Consider the following 23,446-nt stretch of genomic DNA (forward strand, 5'->3'; position numbering starts at 1 on the left):
GGTCACCTAATGACCTGGCCTTTACTGCCATCTTCAAAAAGGGAGGGGTTGATAAATTCCCTTGTCCAGCTAGAATCTGAAGGTTACTGGTGGTAGATTAGAATACAAAACTACTGATCAGCTATGGTCTTGAGTGACAAAGCAAGAAAGAGACTGAATGGCTTATGTCTGCTCATAATCTGCATGTTCATATGTATTTTACAAGAAGTTAATACTATTACATCCTGCTTTAGGGTCAGTAGTTGGAACCAACTAGTATTCTGTTGGAGCCCTTTAGCCAATGGGCTTGGGGAGGAGGAGAGAAAGGGGAGCAGAGTTTGTAATTCCTTTTTAACGGAGAATTCCAAGGTGGGTCAGAAAAGCTCAGCAACACCTGGAATCTTTGGCTAAGGGGACCTAGGAGGACTGAACTTATTTTTCATTCTTATCTGAGGAAAGCAATGGATTGTGGGGAGGGAACGAGGAGAATAACTTAAAATAAGTAAGTAGGCACGGAAGAAAGAGTCAGAGTGAGGACTGTGCTCCCTCATATGTAGGCCATGTACCAAGAGGATCTCAAGCCTCACATGACTGAGTGGCATAGTATTTTCAGATGCCAAGGCCATAATGACATACTTAGCATTTCTTTTTAAGCACATTTCCTATCAACACAACCTGCTTCATTCCTTTTCCTATAAGCACCTCATATTTAAGTAGCCTATATTCAACGCAGCAAAAATATCCACTCACACATTCCTCTAGCACCCTCTAGGACTAATGTTTACCCCCAGGCCCTACCCCAAAAGCACTCATTACTAGCACTGATATCTTTTCATTGAAAGGGAACACAGCACAGTTTGCTAAGAGGCAGAGACTGAAGGAGAGTAGAGGTGGTAATTGGCACCTTGCCAGTGACAGTGCATGCCAACCCGATGTAGAGGAAATATAGTTTACAGATGTCAACAAACCGCTGACAGAGCCTGAACCTCTAATGTTGAAAGAGCTGATCTGAGTCAGATGTCTTACCTCTCAGCTGGATCTGTATTTATCCTGCCCTTAAGAGTGTAGTGCGGGTGAAGTAAAGGCAGCTGGAGCATCTGGTGACAGTATAGCCATTACCCTTCATCCCGTAAGGTGAAAGATGGATCTGCCAAGTGAGTCAGTACCATGAAGGCTGGCAACAATTGAGTGCTAACTGCTGGCAAGATAGTTCACTTTAGCACTCATTTGTCAAGCAAGGAAGGCAACCAAAAAGAAAGTTTTTGAACAGCTGCCTCCCAATAACTATGGCTGCAGCTTTTCAAAGCCTTCACAGCTAGTGAGCCTCACAAGGAACTCTTCCCCGCTTGTACATTAGTGATAGCGATTCTGGCAAGTTTGGAAACAAGCAAGGAGGCTAGGGGAAAAAAAAAAAAAATCAATAATTTGGGGAAAGGACAATAATTGGCATAAGTTCAATAATCTCAGTCGCAACAAATTCAAGGCAGTTCCACTTTGAATAGCTCCATAGAAAAGCTCAAACAGAGCGATGCCACTTTGGAACACCTATTGGACATCACTTTCTGGGTTTCATTTAGTTCAGCCATAACCTGCCTCCAATGGCCTGGAAAAATGCTGGGTGTTCCAGCATTGGGATGCTTCAAACTGCCTGGCCATACTTGCTGTTTGCAAGGAACACAGATCTTAGTAGAGGATGTGATGCTAAAAGCATTGGCAGGAACCAATGGCAGCAATATTGCAATCTATAAAACAGAGGCTGTCATGAACCAACAAGGGCATTTAAAAGCCATTGGCAACGAGATGGCTCAAAAAAAAAAGTCAATCTATATTATCTGTCTAAAACAAAATCCATGAATATCAAGTCACAAATCCAACAATTCAAATGAAAGTGTTATTACAAAGAGGAGGAGTTGTTGAGGTGGATAATATTGATGCATTTAAGGGATGCAAGATCATGTCAAAGAGGTACAGACAAAGATAGTTTCATTAAGTGGGAAGGGTTGCAGATGGAACAGCAGTCCAGTTGCCTGTTTCTATGCTAATGACTTCACAAGTCACCAAAACATTTGGTTTTTATTTCTAATGAGAGATATTTTTTAAAAAAAGTGTTCAACAGAAACAGAATAGAACAGATAGTTTGCTGTTATTTTTAACCAATATGCAGAGTATACATTACCCAATCTTGGTTTACAACTGCAAAGTTGAATGCTTTAACTACTTTATGAATGCTTTTGTTCTTTAGAAATCAAATTAGAAGTGCAAATACTTCAACTACCTTGGGAAAGATAAAAAGATTAATACACCACTAAACACTGTTCAAATTTCAAAATGGACAGTTCATACTGTCTTTTTCATAGAACGTGGTCTTTCTGCCTTTGGCATTTCCAGTTACTGATTATCAGCACTAGGGTTAATGAAATGGGAAGCAGCAAAAAAAAAAAACAGACTGAACTCTCATACTACTTCAACTTTCAGGAATTGTTTACTTCATACATACTTCAAAACTGACATTGCTACAGGTTTCCACTCCTTCATTAGACTTTACAAATGTCAGATACTGCTTGAAGACAGAGGCCTAATATTTATTAAACAAGGTGAAGTTGTTCTTGTAATTTCATATGCAGTGGGGCGATCACAAAAAAAAAGTTGTGTTTATTCAATGACTGTACCTGCCCTTTTTCTAATGGCCATTTATTCAACATGAAGCAGCCTAGTTGTGATAGACTTTGCATAGGCATGAAATGGCCTTAGTCAACTCTCTTTGGCTTTCTCTGCCTCCTGTCAGAGTTGAGCAGTGAAAACTACACAAGAGCTTTAAGGAGATTTGTAGCTGAAATGTTAGAAGCCAATTGAATGATCAAGGGAAAAGCAACATGCTATAATTTTAGTTTAAGAGGAAATGCTGACAATTTGCTCTTAAGATTTCATACTTAATATTCCACTCACTAAATCAGGAGATTTAAAATGTCAATTAACTTAAAAATATTTATCCCTAAAATTCAAAACGAAAGCAGGACATTAAAGATTTCTCGAACACTTCAGTCACATTTTAAAATCAGTCTAATGAGCTCAAAAGATAGCTACTTCATCATGCTTCCTCCACTAAGCACAGCTATTAAAATTTGCCTACTTAGAAATGCTTGCCATACACGCAAGAATAACACCACATTAAGGAGCTTTAGGACTTCTAGTTGGATAACTGAACAAACAAGAATAACCAATACTTAGCACTGATCCAAGAAAGTGCCAATATAAACTGTCCTTTTCATAAAAGGCTTGCAGAGTTAATGAGCTGTGCTTTAGGCAGACTCAAGCGTAACACTATTATTTCACAACAAGTCTAATCAATGCTGAAATGCAATGATCTACATAGGCCCATCATCTCACGCAGACATAACACAAGAGACTGGAATGTCTGTGGTCACTTTGGCAGGACATTACTAATATTCTTGGCTGAGATAGTCACAAGTACAAGGCCATATATGGCCACACTTGATCTTTTGGACTTCAGAACACTCCTGAGCATAAAGACAGGAAATGGTTAGCTGCTGTGCATGAGAGGTGGTACTTGGTTAAGTCATCTAGATACAAAAAAGGCAAGTGTCCTAAATAGCCTCAGTTAGGTTACAAATAATGGGTATTTTCCCGTGGAGAGCTAGCAATCTTTGACCAACAATCCAACACAGGAAAGAATGGAGCAAAGCTGCCCTTTTCATGATGATAGCACTAGTTTAAAAAGTATGAACTACAGTTATATTAAACAGAATTTTACACAAGTCTGGGCATGCTAATACAAGTTGACCAATATGTAGAAGGAGGAGAAGATTTGGTCAGAAATCTTACTGCCAGTTTGATAACAGATCAGCACATTTTGGCACTAGCATCACGAACAGGGAGATTTCAGTGTTATCAGAGAGTCAGAGTCAGAGATATACAGCATGGAAACAGACCCTTTGATCCAACCTGTCCATGCTGACCAGATAGCTAACGATCCGCATCCATGAACACCAACTAGCCACGAAACGACACGACCAGCTATCATTAGTAGCCACACATTCAGATGACAAGCAACATGAATTCGACTGGAACAACACTACTATTATAGGACAAGCCAAACCGAGAACAGCCAGAGAATTCCTAGAGGCATGGCACTCATCCACAGATTCAAATAAATAAGCACATCGACCTGGACCCAATATACCGACCACTGCAGCGGACAACCGGAAGCGGCAGAGACAAACCACTATAAATGCTGGAGGAAAGATCACAGAAGCGCTTCACAGGAGGCTCCCAAGCACTGAGGAGGTCACCTAGACAGGGGACGAAACGTTTGCAACACAAGTTCCCAACTCAGTGAACAGAACCACAACGAGCACCCGAGCTACAAATCTTCTCTCAAACTTTGAATATTACTTTAGTAACAATTAGCACTCACTCAGTCTTAAAGTTGTTGCTCTGAAGATGGTTTTGCTGAAATAAGACAAGTATGTGGGAAACAACTGTATATCTTCAAATTGGCAACAAGACATTCCCACTGGGATTCTACTAAATAAGAAATTCGGCAGTATTAATAATGGAATAGATTGACTCCAGTTAAGTTCATAGTATTAAAATGAGAAAATGCAGGAGATTTGAGGATTTACTGGACTGTAAGTCAAAGTGTGGGGTGCTGGAAAAGCACAGCTGGTCAGGCAGCAGAGGAGCAGGAGAGTCTATGTTTTGAGCTTAAGGTCTTCACTGGAACTGGAAGTTTTGAGTTTAGGGAGAGCCTGGGGAAATCTCCACCCCCCCCCCCCCCCCGCAAATCAGCACATAGGAGACCAAGGGGTGATATTATGGAGGTCCATAAAATCATGAGATGAGTGGATAAGATAGATAGCTGACAGTTTTTCCCATGGTAGAGAAAAATTAAAACTAGAGGGCAGATACACAAAAGGGTTCAGAAGTGCAGTTGCACACTTTCCCCACCCCAGAGAGGGTGGTGAGTAACTGGAACAGGCTGCCAGAAATAGTGGCAAAAGTAGTACAATTGTCATTTAAAAAGGAACATTTGGACATGTACATAAATGGGATATGGACCAAACGTAGGTAAATGGGACTAGTTTAAATTGTCCATGTTGTCCCGTTTTGACAAGTTGGGCCTATTTCCATGCTGTAGACCTGACCTCTACAGGGTAAATCCTCTGTGCACCAGTTTATTTTTCTTTCCACCCTCTTCAGCTCCTTCCTAAAGAGTTGCTGCATTTCTACTTTAGTTTGTTTCTACTTTCCATATACAGGAGTAAAAATTCAAAGCACATATTACAGTATTCAACTCAGGGGATTTGTCTAAATTAGAAACTAAGCTATGTCTTGTATGTACCCAGGATCATATGCAGATATTTTCTAGTGATTAACGGTTCATGAAAAGTAGAATGCAAGATATTTCCTTTCTTTCAACTCTCCCCACAATCTACAATGTCTGCATAAGAACAATTCTAATACCTTTTTTAAAAACACTAACCTGGATAGTCAACTAACCGCACAAAACGTAACTGAATCTGGAAGCTTCTAGTCAGTGTAGTTCAGTGCTATTATAGGCTGGGTAATCAAAAAATGCCAGGCCAGTGACTAATAGGATTCTTAAAAATATGATTAACTGTAAATTACAAAGTAAATTATACCAAGCAAGTCAGCGTGGCATTTTGGAACAACTACAACCAGTTTAACAACAGTAATCATGAGGGACATGGACAGGGTAAACAGATAAGATCTTTACCTTGGGGTGTGGAGGAGTCCAGAACTCAAAGGGATAGGTGTAGGGTGGTGGGGTGAAATTTAAAAAAGGACCTAAGGGGGCAACTTTTTTCATGTAAAAGGGTGGAGAGTGTATGGAATGAGCTGCCAGAGGAAGGGGAGACTGGCACAATAATGCTTGTTTTTTTTTTAATAAAAAAAAAAGAGACATCTGGAAGGGTTTAGAGGCATAGGGGCTAAGTGCTGGTAAATGGGACTAGATATCCCATTAGGATATCTGATCCAACTCACCCATGCAGACCAAAAGGGTCTGTTTCTGTGCTGTACATCTCCATGACTCTAATAGACTGGCAAGGGGTGAGGAACCTGAGCAGGTGGTCAGCAAGGGAAGGTACATGTTAGGACCAATAAAAATCAAAAAAAAAGGACAGACAAATAAATGAACACAATGGTACTAATCAGCTGAAGTGTTTATTTCAACACATTGGGTATTATAGGTAAGGCCGATGACCTTAGAGCCTGGATTATTCATGGGAATATGTTGTGGCCATTAGAGAGAGACTTGGTTGAGGGGGGGGGGGAAAGAGAGAGAAAGAGAGACAGGACTGCCTGCTCAACATTCCAGGGTTTTGTTTTAGCTGAGGGAGGAGAAGGTAATAGAGGTGGAAGAATTACATTACTAATCACAGAATGTTACATCTGCACTCTAGGGCATACTGGAGGGCTCATCCACCATGGAAACATGGGTACAGCTCAAAAATAGGACATATGCAATCAGATTATATTAAATACTGCAAGACAGAAACAAATATGGTCAGCAGATTATGGAAATATGCAAAATAATGGATGACTTTGACTTCCAACATTGACTGGGACTCTTAGTTAGGGGCTTAGATAGGGTAAAAGTTTGATAAGTGGGCAGCACGGTGGCAGTGGTTAGCACTGCTGCCTCAGTGCCAGCAATCCAGGTTCAATTCCCACCTCAGGCGACTGACTGTCGAGTTTGCACATTCTCCCAGTGGGTTTCCTCCGGTTTCCTCACACAGTCCAAAAAATGTGCAGGTTAGGTGAACTGGCCATGTTAAATTGCCCGTAGTGTTAGGGGTAAATGTAGGGGAATGGGTCTGGGTGGGTTGCGCTTCTGCGGGTCGGTGTGGATTTGTTGGGTCGAAGGGCCTGTTTCCACACTAAGTAATCTAAAAAAAATCTAAAGTGCATCCAAGAGTGTATCTTGAAAGACTGGATTGTCCACTAGAGGGGCCATATTGAACAGATTCATTAGCCAGTATTGTAGGAGAAAGTGAGGGCTGCAGATGCTGGAGATCAAAGCTGAAAATGTGTTGCTGGAAAAGTGCAGCAGGTTAGGCAGCATCCAAGGAGCAGGAGAATCGGAGTTTCGGGCATGAGCCCTTCTTCAGGAAGGGCCTGAAACGTCGATTCTCCTGCTCCTTGGATGCTGCCTGACCTGCTGCGCTTTTCCAGCAACACATTTTCAGCATTAGCCAGTATTGGTGACCTGACTTCAGTGGTAGAGCATTTTAGAAAGTGATCTTAAGTTTTAAATATAGCTATGAAGAAGGATAAGTCAGGACCTTTGTGGCAAGGTGTTAAATTGGAGGGTAGGCAAATTACATCAGTATTAGACAGAAGCTAGGGAGTGTTATCAGCCAAGTCTACATTTGACATGAGACTTGTTTCAAGACCTGACTTGGCATGCTCCAAGAGGAAGGACAAGGTGGCAAGGTTTGATACCCTTAGATACTATGGGAGGTTATGAATTTAGTCAAAACAAACATATGGAAGATTTAGGAAGCTAAAGTCAGTCAGGGCCTGTGAGGAATATAAAGAAAGTAGGGAATTAGGAGAGCAAGAGGCCATGAAATGACATTGGCAAGTCGGGTTAAAAAGAGAATCTGAAGGCATTCTACACAGATTAAAAACAAGAGGATAACTAGGGAGAAGGTAGGAACACTGGAGGATAAAGGAAGGAACTTTTACTTGGAGGCAGAGGATGTAGTTGATATCCTAAACAAGTACTTTGAATCAGTATTCATCCAGAAGCATATGAAGGATAGTGAGATTTGTGTGGAGCATACTAATATGCTACAGAATTTTGAGATCAAGCAAGAAGTTGTTTTGGGTCTCTTGAAGAGCATTAAGGTGGGTAAGTCCCCAGTACCTGAATGGCATCTATACCAGGCTGAGAGACAAGAGAAGAGATTACTGGGTCAAAGTTAAAGATCTTTGTATCATTAGCCACTGTACAGGTCCCAGAGGATTGGCAAGTAGCTAAAAATCTGTTCAAGATGGAAAATAGGGATAATCCAGGAAACTATAGAGCAGTGAGTTTCAAACTGGTGGTTGGGAAGCTATTGGAGAGAATTCTTAGACAGAGGATTTACACACATTTGGAAGAGTATGGCCTAATTAGGGACATTCAGCATGGCTTTGTACTGGGCAAGTCTGTCTTACTAAATTGATTGCATCCAAGATGACAAAAAGGTGATAGAGGGTAGAGCAGTAGATATTGTGTACACCAGATTTTAATACAGTTTTTGATAAGGCCCCTCATGGTCGGCTCTTCCACAAGGTTACGATGCATGGGATCCATGGTGACTTGGCAATGTGGATTCAGAATTAGCTTGCCCATAGAAGGTACAGAGTTGTGGTGGAATGGGGTTTTTCCACACTGGAGGTTTGAGATGGTGGTGTTCTGCAAGAGTCAGTAGTGGGACTGGTGATAAATGAAAATATGTCTTGGATGAAAAAGTAAAATGGGTGGATCAGTAAGTTTGCAGATGATGCAAAGATTGGTGAATTTGTGGACAGTGTAGAAGGTTGTCAAAGGAGACAGCAGGATATAGGTCAGTTTCATGTATGGGTGAAGAAATGACAGATGGAGATTAATTGAGGCAAGTGTGAGGTACTGCATTTTGGGAAGATAAAATCTTATGTATACAGAGTTACAACAAGACCCTGAACAGCACTGACATATGGAGGGATTTTAGGGTTCAAGTTAATTGCTCCTGGTAGCAGCCACGCAAACAGATAGGGTCATAAAAGGTGCTGTACTGCATGATTGCCTTTATTGGTCAGTGAATTGAGTACAAGAGTCAGGATGTCATGTTGCAGCTTTCTAAGACTTTGATAAGGCGACACAAGAGTATTGCATTCAGTTCTGGTCATTATAGGAAGGCTGTGAAGCTGGAGAGAATGCAGAAGAGGTTTAGCAGGATTCGAGGGTATCAACTATAAAGAAGGGATGAGGAAAAAAAAAGTCAGGTTGCTTTTTCTGAAGTGGCAGAGATTAATAGTCTATAAAATTATAACATGCATTGATAAGGGTTAACTGTCAGAATCATCCCAACCGAGTTGAAGTGCCTAAAACAATGCAGAAAAAAAAAAGGTGAGGGGAGGCAGGTTTTTTAAAACTAGTGGTAGGAGTCTGGACTGCCAAGGTTGGTAGTGGAGGCAGATATGTTCAGGGCATTTAAAGGGACATTTAGATGAGCACATGAATATGTAAGGAATGAAGGGATACAGACCAAGGGAAAGCAGAAAATATTAGTTTAATTTGACATTATGTTTGGCACAACATTATGGGCTGGTGGTCTATTCCTGTGCTGTACAGTTCTAAGTCCTGTGAAAGAGACACTGCACAATTCAACTTCAGTTTGCAGAGTCACAGCTCTGCAAAACAAAAATGGGTGCAACTGTCAATTCTGGCAGTGAATTAAAAACAGAGCAGCTGATTTGCTGGCAGCTTTCCTGTTGGAGACGAAAACTATTAACTGGAGTCTAAAACTCTTTGCATGAAGTCCAAGTCAAGACTCTTGGGAGAGGCTGAGATAATCAGAGTGAAAGCGAAAGCATTAAAAGACAGTTCAACAAATTAATTTCAAAAACATGAAGCACATGAATCTCTTAAGTTAGAAATTCTTATTTTCTTTTTGAAATAGGAATGAAAATGACATAAAGCATTGAGAAGTTGGGAGCACAACTGTTCATCATAAGGAAACATAACGTCACTAAAGTGGCAGCTAATAACTACTTCAGCTCCAATGAAATACACCACCTTCGCATCAGATTTAACTGGGCAATGCAATTGATCAGACAAATGTGGAAAAGGTTGTCTTGAAAGCCAATGAACAAAAAAAAAGGTCTTAAAATTTCAGCTAGGATCTTAAGTAGAGAAAAGGGTAAATTTGCTGCCTTTAGAAGCAGAGTCAACAAAACAAAATGCAGAAAACATTATGAAGAGAAAGCAGTATGAAAGAAAGTTTCAAATGAGAAAAAGTAACCAGACGCCAACTGTATATTATCAAAAAAAGTGAAAGGAAGATAGTCGGAAAGAATGAGTTAAAAATGTTCTCTAATTTGTTTCTAAACATCAATGACAACTTGAGCAGTTTTGGTTCATGTGGGGGAAAAACAAAGCATGCAAAAGGGGAATCTCAAAATGGTGGAAGAAATTTGATAAAGTTCCCACAAGTCTACATAAATTTACTACAAAACATTAAAATAGTATGATAAGCTTTTATAAAACACTAGTTCTACCTCATTTGACATCTTGTCCAATTCTGGTCACTTTTCAGTATGGTGAAAGGCTTGAGAGAGGGAGCAGAAAATGTTCAAAAAAAAAAAAATGCCAGGAATGAAATAAACCAGTTATAAGGGCAGATCAGAGAAATTGGGGGTATCCATTTTGGAGGTTGAAAGGTTTTCTGGGGTGCTCAAAATCATGATGCATCTGGATAAAGAAAAACCTGTTCTAATTGGTTAATGGGTTGAGAACTACCTGACATTTAAAAATGAGTATGTTTTGAGATTGTTTGGACAAAAGAAGAAAAGTTGTTTTGAAAAATAAAACCCGTGTAGTTACCACCTGGAATGCTCTGCAGAAGAATTCAATTGAGGCTTTCAAAAGCGTTGAACAGAGAAAAATAAGTGGAGTAAATTTTAAAAAAAACTGTGGTGGTGTACTAGGATAAGCCAGCTTACTTCTGCAGACAACCAAAGTGGCTGTCTCCTATGTTTAACCATAGTTGCACACTGCTCAATCTTTCTCACTTGATAATACCAAATCAAATTAAAATGCACCAACACGGTCTACACATAATTGCTACCCTGGACAGCATACCTGTCAAACTACATGGAAGCAAGGGTGTCAACTTATACAACAAGAACATTTCTACAACAGAACAGGATGTAAGTGCATTTGCACAAAAGATCAAGAATTACTAAGACTGTTACTCTAGTTAACGGTCCAGAAGTGCACAGGAAATTCTCACATCCTGCCCTTGACTAAAGTATAGGGCAACAGAGAAACCCCATTTCTGGCTTAGTCTCAACCATTTTACATTATAAAATGCTGCAGCATTATAACAGATTGAACATTGCAGCACACCAGCCTGGTGGTGCAATGTTTTTGACATGCTTTGAAAATTAAAGATGGCAAGCACAAAAATTAGTGGAGCAGATCAGAATTGTGCTGGCACCATGACTTGGGAGTTTAACTGAAATTTTAGGCAAAATATCATTAAAGTTATTATACTTCCAGGCACCTTTTAACAATTTCTGACACGAAGGATGGAAGTTACAAAGAGACATTTTCAAAATTTACAGTCCAACAAGATGGGAAGTTTTGCCTTCATGGTCTGCAGATGAAAGTGTTGGACACCAATAATATATGCCATCAAAATAATCCAGGACATTAACATTATACAATACTAGCTACTTAAAAACACTTGCTTGGAAATATTTCCAAGCAAAAAAATCCTCCCAAATCAGGAATCTCCTCTCATGAAGTGAATTGCTAAAAAAAAAAAAAATTCAAATGTTTCCACTTTATGGGTTATTACTTGCTGACATTTCCCCTCTTTCCACACCACCCCCAACCCCCAGCACCCCCCCCCCCCCATCTTTTTACATTATCCAACAATGAGCATGAAAATATTCCAATTATCCATAAGATAAAGAAACATCTGAGTAACAGTCTACAGCACAGAAGGTGGTGGTCATTTGGCCCATCAAGTCTGCAAAGATTAATTGCATGATGCCCCTTTTCCACCTCTTGACCTGAAGCCCTAGTGGATAGTGAAACAAAATGATTCAAAGTCCATGCCGCTTATTGATCCAATGAGAAAAAGCATTTTTGTCCAGCTTATGCCTCTCCACTGCAAGCATATTTTGGTTGCCCCCATCCCCAGCTTCTGTTGCTTTAACTGAAAAAACAAATAGCCCCAGCCTCTCCAATCTTTCATCATAGCTCAAACCCTCCAGCCCAGGCAACACCCTGGTCAATCTTCCTCAAACCCACTCCGGTGCAATCATGTCTCCTACACTGATGACCAAACCTGCACAGTATTCCAGATGTGGCCTAAGCAGTTTAACTTCCATGCTCTTATTTTATACTTCAGTTAAAGACATGTTTCCCAAAATGCTTTACCCATCTTCTCTACCTGCACTCTTGCCTTCAAGGATCTGTGGATACACACTAGTCCTCCTTGTACTCAGCACTGGAGAGTTCTACCATTCATGGTTAATTTCTCTTTTCCAGGATGAATTCCAATTGCCATTGCTCTGCTCACCTGACCAGTCTATTGATATCCTCCTACAGTTTACAACAGATTGTTGGTCTGAACGTTTTAAACCAAATATTGCTTAGATAGCATTGTTACAAAAGATAGTGCTTCACTTTTCAAATGTACTAATTTTATATGGAGAAATGTTTTGTTTTAGTTTGGTTTCCTATTTTGAAATTTGAATTAAAATTTGAAGAATAAATCAGTGCAACATTAAAATGGTCTAAAATATATGGAATCAACTTAACTTTGACCTGCAGATCTCATGTCATATTTTTTGGAGAGATAGGACTTTTGCAGGAAGACAACTGTTTGAATCAAGGGAAACATACAGATCACTTGCAACATGAAGCATACATTTGTACCACGATTTAAAAATACTAACCTTTTTTCCAAAGAATAAAAGGGCACAAAAAAAATAAAGGACACATTTAGATGGTCAGATTCAACCAAGTTGAAGTATTTAGCTCAACTTACCTGATCAAAGAGTTGCTTGCCAGTGGTGTTTGGCTGGATAGCAAATTCCAGTTCAGCATCCATGGTGGTAACCCGAACATTGATCTGTTAAAATAAAAGAGACACTCTTAAAAGATCTAAAAAAGTTAGCAACTTTTATATGGAAACAAGTGCTTAGCTTCCAAAAAAAGCAATAATTTTAGTGAATTTCTTTCTGAAAAGGAAATTCCAACAGAGTTAAAAACAAATTCCAGCACAGAAATAGATTCAATAAAAGAAGAACAACCAGCTCAAAAATGGGTCAGAAACAAGTCAAATCTTCCATCCTAAAGAACTAACTTGCAATGCCGTTACGGAGCACAATTGGCTCCAAAATCAAGTAGCCATTCTTCACAAGGTTGAACATTGGATTGGATTTCCTGTTCCCCAACTAGTGGCCCTCAATTATGGAGTGGTTTGCTGTCAGGAAGCCAGTTATTGGAGTGGGGTGGGGGGGTGGGAAGAAGACATGAACATACTGGGGTTGATGTGTATTTTTAAAAAAGAAAGAAACAGCTGTGAAGGAACTCTGGCAACAACCGTGTAATTAGTTCCTTCATCCAGTTGTTTAGTTCAGACTGTTACAGGCCCAATAGATTTATGAAAATTGGTACAGTTATTGTATATTTACTAGTCATTGAGAGTTTGATAGTATCCTGATATTTTGAAAATAAGGCTAACATTTTCATTCAGGTATTTTCTAAATTCAACCTTTTCAAAGATGTATGACACCTCTGGAACAGTTAGGACTGAGCCCAGGCCTTCCGGTCTGGAGATCGGACACCACCACTGCACAAAGCCTTAAAAAGGTATTTTCTCAAATTTAAACATTTCGCCCCCCCCCAAAGCAAACTATTCAGAGAGAGGTTGTTACACACAACTGGAAGTGGGACTTGAACTCAGTCCTCATGGCTTAAAAAAAAAAATGGTAGGGATACTACCACTGAATCACAAGAACCCTTTAAGTTCAACATTAAAACGTCAAATTCATACCACCCATGTCTCATGAGGGCTAGAGTTGGCCTTACATTTCAACTTCGTGCACGACAGGATCTTTATTTAAAAATCGCCACAAGAATGTGGAATCTGAATACTTCAATTAACTTGGAATTTTAACTTCATGGGTGGCTCAGCATAAATGAAGTTAAAGTATTAGAAAGCGAGAGAGCTGTATCCTGTTACAGCTTCCAGACTTAAAACCGAAGAATTAAAAAAGTTAATATATTTCCATATTTTAAGAATCTACAAAGTTTTTGTTAACTGGTAATAACTGCAAGCATTAAAGTCACCAATTGCCCCAACCTTGCAACAAATTGTACAGCAATTAAGAAACAAAATATCAAGTCACCCAAATTCATAGGTTAATTAACATTTGTAACAGGTTTATAACCATTTCTTCAACAAGTGATATCCAGTCTAAAAGTTGTGATATAATACAAAAAAGGTAAGGGTCACATGTTAGCCTTTATAAGAAAGGCAAACAATTTAGCAGTGGATGAACTTATAACTTCAGGATATTTAAGATATTCCTCCTGACCCATTGAATTCTCCCCAAAGCCATCATTTCTACTGTAAAATACTTGGCAGAGGCACAATCATGTGTAAAAAAAAAAATCAAATCCCAGTTCAAATTTGGAAGTCAAGATTGGGTTAAAGATTAACCAACACTTTTACATAATTCTTTGATGGAGCAGAGTGCAAGTACATTAGTTGGCTTCTACAGTAATTTGAATAGTGAAAAGTTACTAAGCACATAAGCCACATTTTGTCAACAAAATCCCAGAGACAGACAGACAATTGAACCAATCTAAGAAGTGACGGTAGGCTAGGGCATCAAGATACCTCTTTGCTCTTCACAAATGTGTCATGGGCCTTGGTTTTTGGGGCGGGGGGGGGGGGGGGGGGGGTGGAGGGTGAGACTGTTACATATTCTGGATGTGTGTCTTTGCAAAGGTCTGAAGGGAGGTGCAGAAGTTCATCCAGGCAGCTTCTTGATAGGCAACTGTGTGCTACGGTTTGTTCCCCAGAATGCTATCAGACAAAAAACTCAACTGTGCCTGGAGCACCATTAAAATCAGCAAAAAGACTCTCATTGGTCTTCCAGAATAAGGAGTTACCCAGACAGTGTTGCAGACTGGCACATTCCAAGGTCCAGGACTGTATGCAGAGGGATGCACTAAAGTGTGGGGCAACTGCAGCAGGGAAAGACCACTGTCTGGAGCTCTTCTTGGAGGGTAGATGGAGGACCTTCCTGGTGCCTCAGGCATGATAGAGATTATTTGGTAGTACGTATAGCAGAGTTATTTGGTTTTTTTCTATGGAGTCAGGGTCTAGTATTGATTGATTGATATACAACTGCACAGAACGAAACAAGTGAACTAACTGCTCGTGACAGATTTTTAATGAAACACATTTAAAATTAATTTAAGAGTGGGACAAAAAAAAGGAAATACTAACAGCCTAACCTAATATACACATTAGAACTAGACAACATTATATATACTTTTAGTTGCAAGTGATTTTTTAAACCTTCAACATCATTTAATTGGTTAGAGCATTAATCATGTTAAAAACCAATACAAACTGTAGACTCATTGGAAAAACACTGAATTACTTGTCGTACAAATACATAGTATTGGAGACTTTATAAAAGTGAACTTTTGATGCACTATTTCCACGAGGTTGTACTTTTATTACATACAAAATACCCAGCTAGAGATAGAAACTGGAGATTTATTTCTTAGAAAAATATGGGCAACTAAGGATTATGGGAAAACAAAAATACTTTTCAATTGCAGCAGCCAAATAAAATTTCTCATCTAAAAACTTGAAGATGGCTGTCTACAGAAAGTAGAACTATCCAAAAGGCTCATTGGAGAAATGCTACACAATCTGGTCTTCACTTGGGCAGAAAACAAGCCTCAGACATTAAACACCTTTGTCTGGTATTTCTGATCTTCCTCTGAATTTACAGCTAGAGATCAGTGCCAAAATAAAATCCTGCAGTTTGGCTAAGCCTTAGTTACTAAAGGGAAAGGTAGACAAAATAAGTTGCAGTGAAAGACAAAAATCTTATACTGATACTGACAGTTTGAAGTAATGGAGGTGGAGTTGGAGTTCATTTAAATGGGTACAACACCATTTTAGACATGGACTGAATTTTCTTAAAGCAAGATAATATTGCAGATACAGATATTACTGGAGAAACTCAGCAGATCTGAAGGGTTACTGGACTCAAATAACTTTGTCCTCTCCACAGATGCTGCCAAATCTGTTTTAGTGTCTCCAGCAATCTGGTTTGGTTTCAGATTTCCAGCTCTGCTTTATATTATTGCAATACTAAATACTTAAGCTTAAAATCAATCACGTGTTTAAAATCATGGAAGAATGACTGTTGCATTGTCTTGCAACAAAGATTTATAACTAGCTATTCAACTCCAGAGCAGAGTTATGTTCAATAACCTATTCAGAAGCATGCTGGGATAGTAACTGGTACGTTCAACTTAAAATTCAAGTCAAGTCAAAAGGAAAAAGTAGTGCTCTCAAATTAGCAAAGATGCAAAAGCAAACTTACCCAAAAAAAAGTTTAGTCACAAGGAATCTTCCCCACCCCCAAATAAAATCAGGTAGATGTCAGTTCCTAAATGATTTATCATTGTAGCAAAATTGTTAAATTGGATGCAAAATAAAAAAGGGTGACTACTTAACATAGGCAAAAAGTGAAAGTCTCTAAACATCAGCAAATTTTGCATTCCATACCTTCACAAGGAGGTCAAAGGAGTATTTCCCAATCCAGGATGCTGCCAAATTTTATTTCACACTTCAGCAAAAAAAAAATTTCCTCTTACAATTTTAAAATTAGCAAGAGGTACATTTAGTTTCATTAGGAAGTGACTTTATACACTGTTTAAAACAGGAAATGAAGCTTCATTTGATGCTGTTCATTGTCAAAAGTCCAGAAGATAGGCCAAGAAAAAAAAGAAGTTACATTTGATAGATTGTTATGGGTACTGCAATTATCTGTGGACAGTAGGGTAAAGTGCCCATACCCATTGGGATATCTATCATGAATGCCTCACACTCCACCCTGTTGCATAAATAGTACAGGCATGCACTTAAGATAACCAAAAAAAAATCATTTTTCTGACTTGCAGCAAATTGAACTATGCAGTATTTAAAATGGTGTTTTGACAAGCAGTGTAAATCAGGATGAATTTTCAATCCACACAAAAAAAGGGAGGTAGCCAAACAGAGCTTGACTTCGGCTGATTCAGTGTGTTGAGAGAATATGACACATTCTACCACCTTAAGCATTCACTGGTTCACAATGGCAGGACTGGTACATTTAAAGATGCACTGCAACAGCTCTCCAGTCTCCTAGGTGTAGTCAGGAGACAAGTGAAGGCTGCAGATGCTGGAGGTCAGAGTGAGAGTCAGTGTGGGGCTGGAAAAGCACAGCTGGTCAGGCAGCATCTTTATATGTTTGAAAGAGACTGCCCTGCTCCTCAGATGCTGCCTGACTGGCTGCGCTTTTCCAGCCCCACATTTTTGACTCCTGACTACATCTGCCAAGCCTACAGAGGAGGGCAAGGGCAGGTGGTGCACATCACCACCCAGAAGTTTCTCCAAACCATATGCCACCCTGACTTGGAACTTATTTTCATGCCTTCACGGTCACTGGATAAAAACACATGGAACTTTAATGCACTCACCTCCTGAACGGCTTCCTTGACTGCAGCTTAATGACCAGTTTCAAGGCCAGACAGGAATGGGTGATAAGTTCTTGGCTCAAAGGCCATAATTTAAACACAAGTTAGTGACAAAAGAAACTGCTGGAATCTGAAGACCTACCTTCACCTCACCATTATGCTCCACTCCCCACCCATAAGCGTACTCCCATCTATCTGCAGTTCCCTCTCCCCCACCTTCCTTCCCAAAGAACGGTTATACCCAAAACGTTGACTTCATCTTCTGATGCTGTCTGGCTTCCTTCAGCCCCCTGCTTGTCTACACAGACTAACAGCACACAGTTACTGGACAAAAGGCACTGAAAGAACTCCACTGGGAGGAAAAAGTGGAATTTTGCTACTAAACAATAGTTCTAAATTCCAGCAGAGAGATTGTTAGAGATTTCAGATCCACAGTTTTGAAATATTTGATACAATGTCTGACAACACTTATTTCATTCAAACCCTACCCTACTTAGTATAAAAGAACAAATACCAAAGAAAGGCTTTCTATTCCTTCTTGTCAAATGCAAGTCCCAACTTCACACAATTCTTAAAATATAAAGAGCATATGACAGTGTCACTGAAAAAAAAATCAAAATTTGCATTAGTAAAAATAAAGTGCAACATTTTGAGTGAACAAACCTTTCAAAAGTATTACAATCTATTACTCCAGGCAACATCCAATCAAGACCACTAAATTGTTGTTTGGTCTCACCTTACAACAGAAAATAAATAGATTTTTCATTAGGCTCGTTATCAGTGACAAGCAGACATTTCTTATGCAAATTTCTATTGTTGCACCTCCCCAACATAGTACAAGTGTTTTAACACTATCCTGAGCTTTCAGCTACTGAAATTCACAAACCACAATTAGAAAAGCTAATAGAATGTTTCACACGAAGGTCAGGCAGCCAACCAGGTCAACAGACAAGCAAGGTATTTTTCAATGTATAATTTCAGTTACATCACACTAAAAAAAAAACTTTTGCTATAAATTCTGCACCTAGTACCCTCTACAACCACCCGATGAAAGGAGCAGTGGTCCGAAAGCTAGTACGCCTCCAATTAAGCCTGCTGGACTATAACCTGGTGTGCGATTTTTAAACTTTCTACACCCCAGTCCAACACTAGCATCTCCAAATCATAAAATTCTGGTGTTTATCCTTTTCTGTCTGACCACTCCCGACATAATGCCAGTAGCCTTGCAAACCAAGGCGTTGTCAAGCACCACTGACTCCAGAGTGTGGAGGCAGTGTGTATGTACAAGTGACACTTCTGCTTTGTTGTTCCTGTAGTGTATTAACAGCAGAACATTTCATACCATTAATAGCAGAAGGAAGTTCAATGGGCCAACAAAACATTCACTGGACCAGAAGTTTTAAAAAAATGTGTTCTGGTGAAAAATGTCTAAGTCTAGACCTTCATTAGAATGGTCTTGAATACTACTGGGACTCCTAATAAAAGGTTAGTTGTCAAAATGCACAGAAATAAAAAGGAGTTAGCAGAAATTGAGACAGTCAGTCATAAGCATAGAAATTTGTCCATACTGACCAGATACCTGAAATAAATCTAGTCCCAATTGCCAACACTTGGCCCATATTCCTCTAAACCCTTCCTATTAATATACCCATCCAGATGCCTTTTCAAATTGCAATTGTACCAGCCTCCACCAGCTGCTCATTCCATCCACACATCACCCTGTGTGAAAACGTTGCCCCTTAGGTTTAGGATGAGAGGGGAAGATAGACCTATGCCTAGTTCTGGACCTCCCAACCCCCCCCTTCCCCAGGGAAGAGACTTCACAATTTACCCTATCCATGCCCCTCATGATTTCATGAACCTCCATAAGGTCACCATTCAGCCTCTGACATTCCAATCCTACTCAGTCTCTCCCTACAGCTCAAATCCTCCAACCCTGGCAACATCCTCGTTAATCTTTTCTGATAGCCTTTCAAGTTTCACAACATCTTTCCCATGGCAGGGAGACCAGTTTTGAAAGCAAAATTAGAAATTGCTGGAACTTAGCAGGTCTGACAGCATCTGTGGAGAGAAATCAGTTAACATTTCAGATCTTGTGATCGTTCCTCAGATTTGAATGCAGTATTCAGAAAGTGGCCTCACTAAATTTCCTGTATAGCTTCAGCATAACCTCCCAACTCCTGTACTCAAAATGTACTCATTAATAGAGTCAAGTATACCACATTCACGATACGGTGCATCTCCAGCTCTACTTTCAAGGAACTATGAACATGCATTCCAAGGTCTTCGTTCAGCAGAACTCCCCAGGACCTTGCTGTTAATTGTACAAACTATTAGGTCTTACCAAAATGCATCACCTCATTTATCCAAATTAAATTCCATCTGTGCTTCCTTAGTCCATGGAGAATGTGATCAGATGAGCTACTGTACTGAGGTAACCTTCTTCACTGTCCATTACTCCAAATTTTGGTATCTGCAAGCTTACTAACCATTACTGCTAGACAATAATATTATAAAAAAAAAAATCAGTGGATCCAGCGCTGATCCTTGCAGCACAAGCCTCCAGTCTGCAAACCAATCTTCTTCATCACCACGTTCTGGTTTGAGGGTAGATAGTTTTGTTGCCAGATGGCAAGCTCCCGAGATTCCAATGTGATCCCATCTTGCTAGTCAGTCTGCCATGAGGGACCTGGTCAAATGCTTTCAAGTCCATATAGACAGAAATCGAGAATGTGGTGCTGGAAAAGCACAATAGTTAGGGAGCATCCAAGGAGCAGGAAAAACAAGATGTTTCAGGCAAAATCCCTTCAATGAGGCTGGGAGCCTCAGGTGGAGATAAATGAGAGAGTGTGGGCAAGGTAGCTGAGTGTGCAATAGGTGGATCGAGGTGGGAGTAATGTTTATAGCTCAGAGGGGAGGGTGGAGGAGATAGGTTGGAAGGAAAACAGTCAGGTCATGAGGATGGTGCTGAGCTGGAAAGTTGGAACTAGGATAAAGTGGAAGTGGGTGAGTGAGGGAACTGGTGAAATCCAAATTGATGCCATGGGGTTAGACTGTTGAGGCGGAAGAGGAGAAGTTTTTCCTCCAGGTGTCCGATGGTAAGGGAGTGGCAACGGAGGCGGCCCAGGACCTGCATGCCTTCAGCGCAATGGGGGAGGAGTTGAAGCGTTCAGCCATGGGTCAGTGGGGTTAGTTGGTGCGGGTGTCCTAGAGAGGTTCTCTGCAAGCAAGTATCCGGTCTCCCCAATGTAGAGGGAGTCCACATCGGATGCAACAGATACAGGAAATGACATGTGGGGAATTTCAGAGGAGGCTTTGATGGATGTGGAAGGCTCCTTTGGGGTCTTGGATGGAGGTTGGAGCACAGGTTTTGCAATTCCTGCGGTGACAGGGGGAAGGTGCCAGGTGGGGATGGTGGGTTGAGGAGTGTGAGAACTTGGAGTCATGGAGGGTACAGGTCTTTACGGAAAGCAGATGGGGTGCAGAGGGAAAATCTCTAGTGGTGGGGTCTGTTTGTAGGTGGCGGAAAATGGCAGAGGATGATACAATGTATTACAGAGGTTGGTGGGGTAGATGGGTTTCTGTCCTTGTTGCAGTTGGAGGGGTGGGGTTAGAGGATGGAGGTGCAGGAAGTGGAAAAGATGTGCTGCAGGACATCAACCAATTGGGAGGGGAAATTGCAGTCCTTAAAACGACCACCACTCTGCCTTTAATCTTGACACTGTCAAGATTAAATCAGTCCTTACTCATCTAAATAGTTGTAAATCCTGTCCCTCAGGATTCCTTCCAATAAACTGCCCACCGCTGTAGCCAGGCTCACCAGTCTATAGTTCCCTGGCTTTTCCTTACCAGCTTTCTTTAGTAGCACCACCTTGGCCAATTTCCAGCCATCCAGCACCTCATCTGCAGCAAGTGATACATTTATCTCCCCCACAATCACTTCCCTAGCTTCTCAGTATAGGGTAAACTGGATCAGGTCTCAGGGATTTATCCACCTTTGTGTTTTAAGACGTTCAGTACTGCTCTGAATACAGACACTTTAACAACTCATTATTTCTACAGTTTCTTGGGCTTCCATACCCTGCCCCACAGTAAGTACTGAAACAAAATACACATTTCGTATCGCCACCCATCCACACATCTCCAGTTCGATACATCTGTGGCCTTGCTGATCTTTAAGGGGCCCTTTGTCTCCCTTGTTACTCATTTGACCTCAAAATATTGTAGGATCTCTTTGGATTATCCTTAACCCTATTAGCCAAAGCTATGTCCCCTTTTTGCCCTCCTGATTTTGCACACATTCCTACCACTCCATGGAATCACTCAATGCCAGCTATCTATACTAGACTGACTGGTCTTGAGCAGAGCCTTAATGTGTTAGTCATCTAGCATTCCCTACACCTACCAATCTGTCCCTTCACCATAACAGGAATATACTGTATCTGGACTCCCTTCCTCATTTTTCAAGGCTTCCCATTTTCCAGCCATCCCTTTACCTGCAAAGGTCTGCCCCCAACAATCAACTTTGCAAAGTTCTTGCCTAGTACCCTCAAAATTGGCATTCCTCCAATTCAGAAATTCAACTTAAAAAAAAATCTAAGGGTAGGAGAATGAAGAGGAAGTATCTATAGCACAATCCCAAAGTTCTCATTCCTTGCTTTCTCAGTTCCACCTATATAACTTCCCAGGAATATCCTTCAAGTACAGATGTAACATTACCTTTAAAAATGCCATGCCCCCTTTCTAGACTTCCTATACAATTTATACCCTGGAACATTATCCAGCCAGTCCTGCCCTTCCCAGAGACATTTCTGTAATAGCTATGATATTCAGAAGGGCCTGTGCCCGAAACGTCGAATCTCCTGTTCCCTGGATGCTGCCTGACCTGCTGTGCTGTTCCAGCAATAAAGTTTCAACCATATTCCAGTCTCATTAATGCCATGCTCAGGTCATTTGTCTTACTTGTCAGGCCTCTTGCATTGATATAAATGCAGTTTATTCAGTCTTACCTCATTTCTCTACCTTGACTATTTGACTTGCTCCTCTTATTTTCTCTTGAAGTGGGACCCAGAGAGAGACAGCGAGTGAGGGGTCTTGGATATCAGCGGTCATATTTCGAGGTAAGACAACATTTTTTTTCCTCCATCTTAGAAACAAACATTCTTACTTCTGATTGCAATGAAAAGAGCACCGATTAATTTGGACCAGACCAAATTCTGGAGTATCCTGCATCAACAAATAACCCAAATACTGCCCAAAGTCATTTGAAAACCATGAGCAGCACTAGAACAAAATATTGATACCTGCAAGATGGTTGCTTAGTCTTACTGTACATGAAAGGAGGGCAATGAAAAAGGATCTTTACTGTTTATTGCAATATAATAAAATGTATATTTGCCAGTAAACTGAACTCTGAACAATAGAAAAATAGTACACAAATTAAAAGAGTACCTAGATGGTCTAAGCAATCTAGTTTCAGAAATGGCCACCATCAAGAATAGATAAATAGGAAAAATCCCCTTGCAGTAAGGTATCTGGACTCCAACCGTTTCCATCTGGGCATGGTTTATAGCATTAAGAGGCTATCACCATCTCAATTACAGTAAATCAGACCAACTGAGATCAAGTAATAGAGAATGTGATATCAGCATAAGCAATGAAACTTCTAAAGACAAAAAGATGAACAGACTTAGAAGGTTCATACAGCATAACAACCTCTATTCTACACTTGCCATTTTTAGTACTTTCTCTTCAAACTGAAAAAAAATCCTCAAATACATCACACCAAGCCATAACCTATTATTTCCATTTTAGGTCACTCACTCAGCTGAACTGGTCCTCTTATGCATCACTATAATCACACATTTGTGCTCAACCTCTTCAGGATTCACCTTAAAATATTCTCTCCTGCATAAAGCCATGTTTTGATTAAATACAAAATGA

The 23,446-nt window shown here is 40.2% G+C and overlaps 1 protein-coding gene across 1 annotated transcript in view; it reads right to left on the reverse strand.

Annotated features, from left to right (window-relative positions):
* msna (moesin a) overlaps positions 1-23,446 on the reverse strand; it is an 88,552-nt gene that overhangs the window by 34,379 nt on the left and 30,727 nt on the right. The window contains exon 2 of the mRNA XM_043704837.1: positions 12,777-12,860. Within this exon, the coding sequence (XP_043560772.1) occupies positions 12,777-12,860 (84 nt within the window). The remainder of the gene's footprint in view (positions 1-12,776; positions 12,861-23,446) is intronic.

Source organism: Chiloscyllium plagiosum, chromosome 15 (genome assembly GCF_004010195.1).
Source record: "Chiloscyllium plagiosum isolate BGI_BamShark_2017 chromosome 15, ASM401019v2, whole genome shotgun sequence".
NCBI lineage: Eukaryota > Metazoa > Chordata > Chondrichthyes > Orectolobiformes > Hemiscylliidae > Chiloscyllium > Chiloscyllium plagiosum.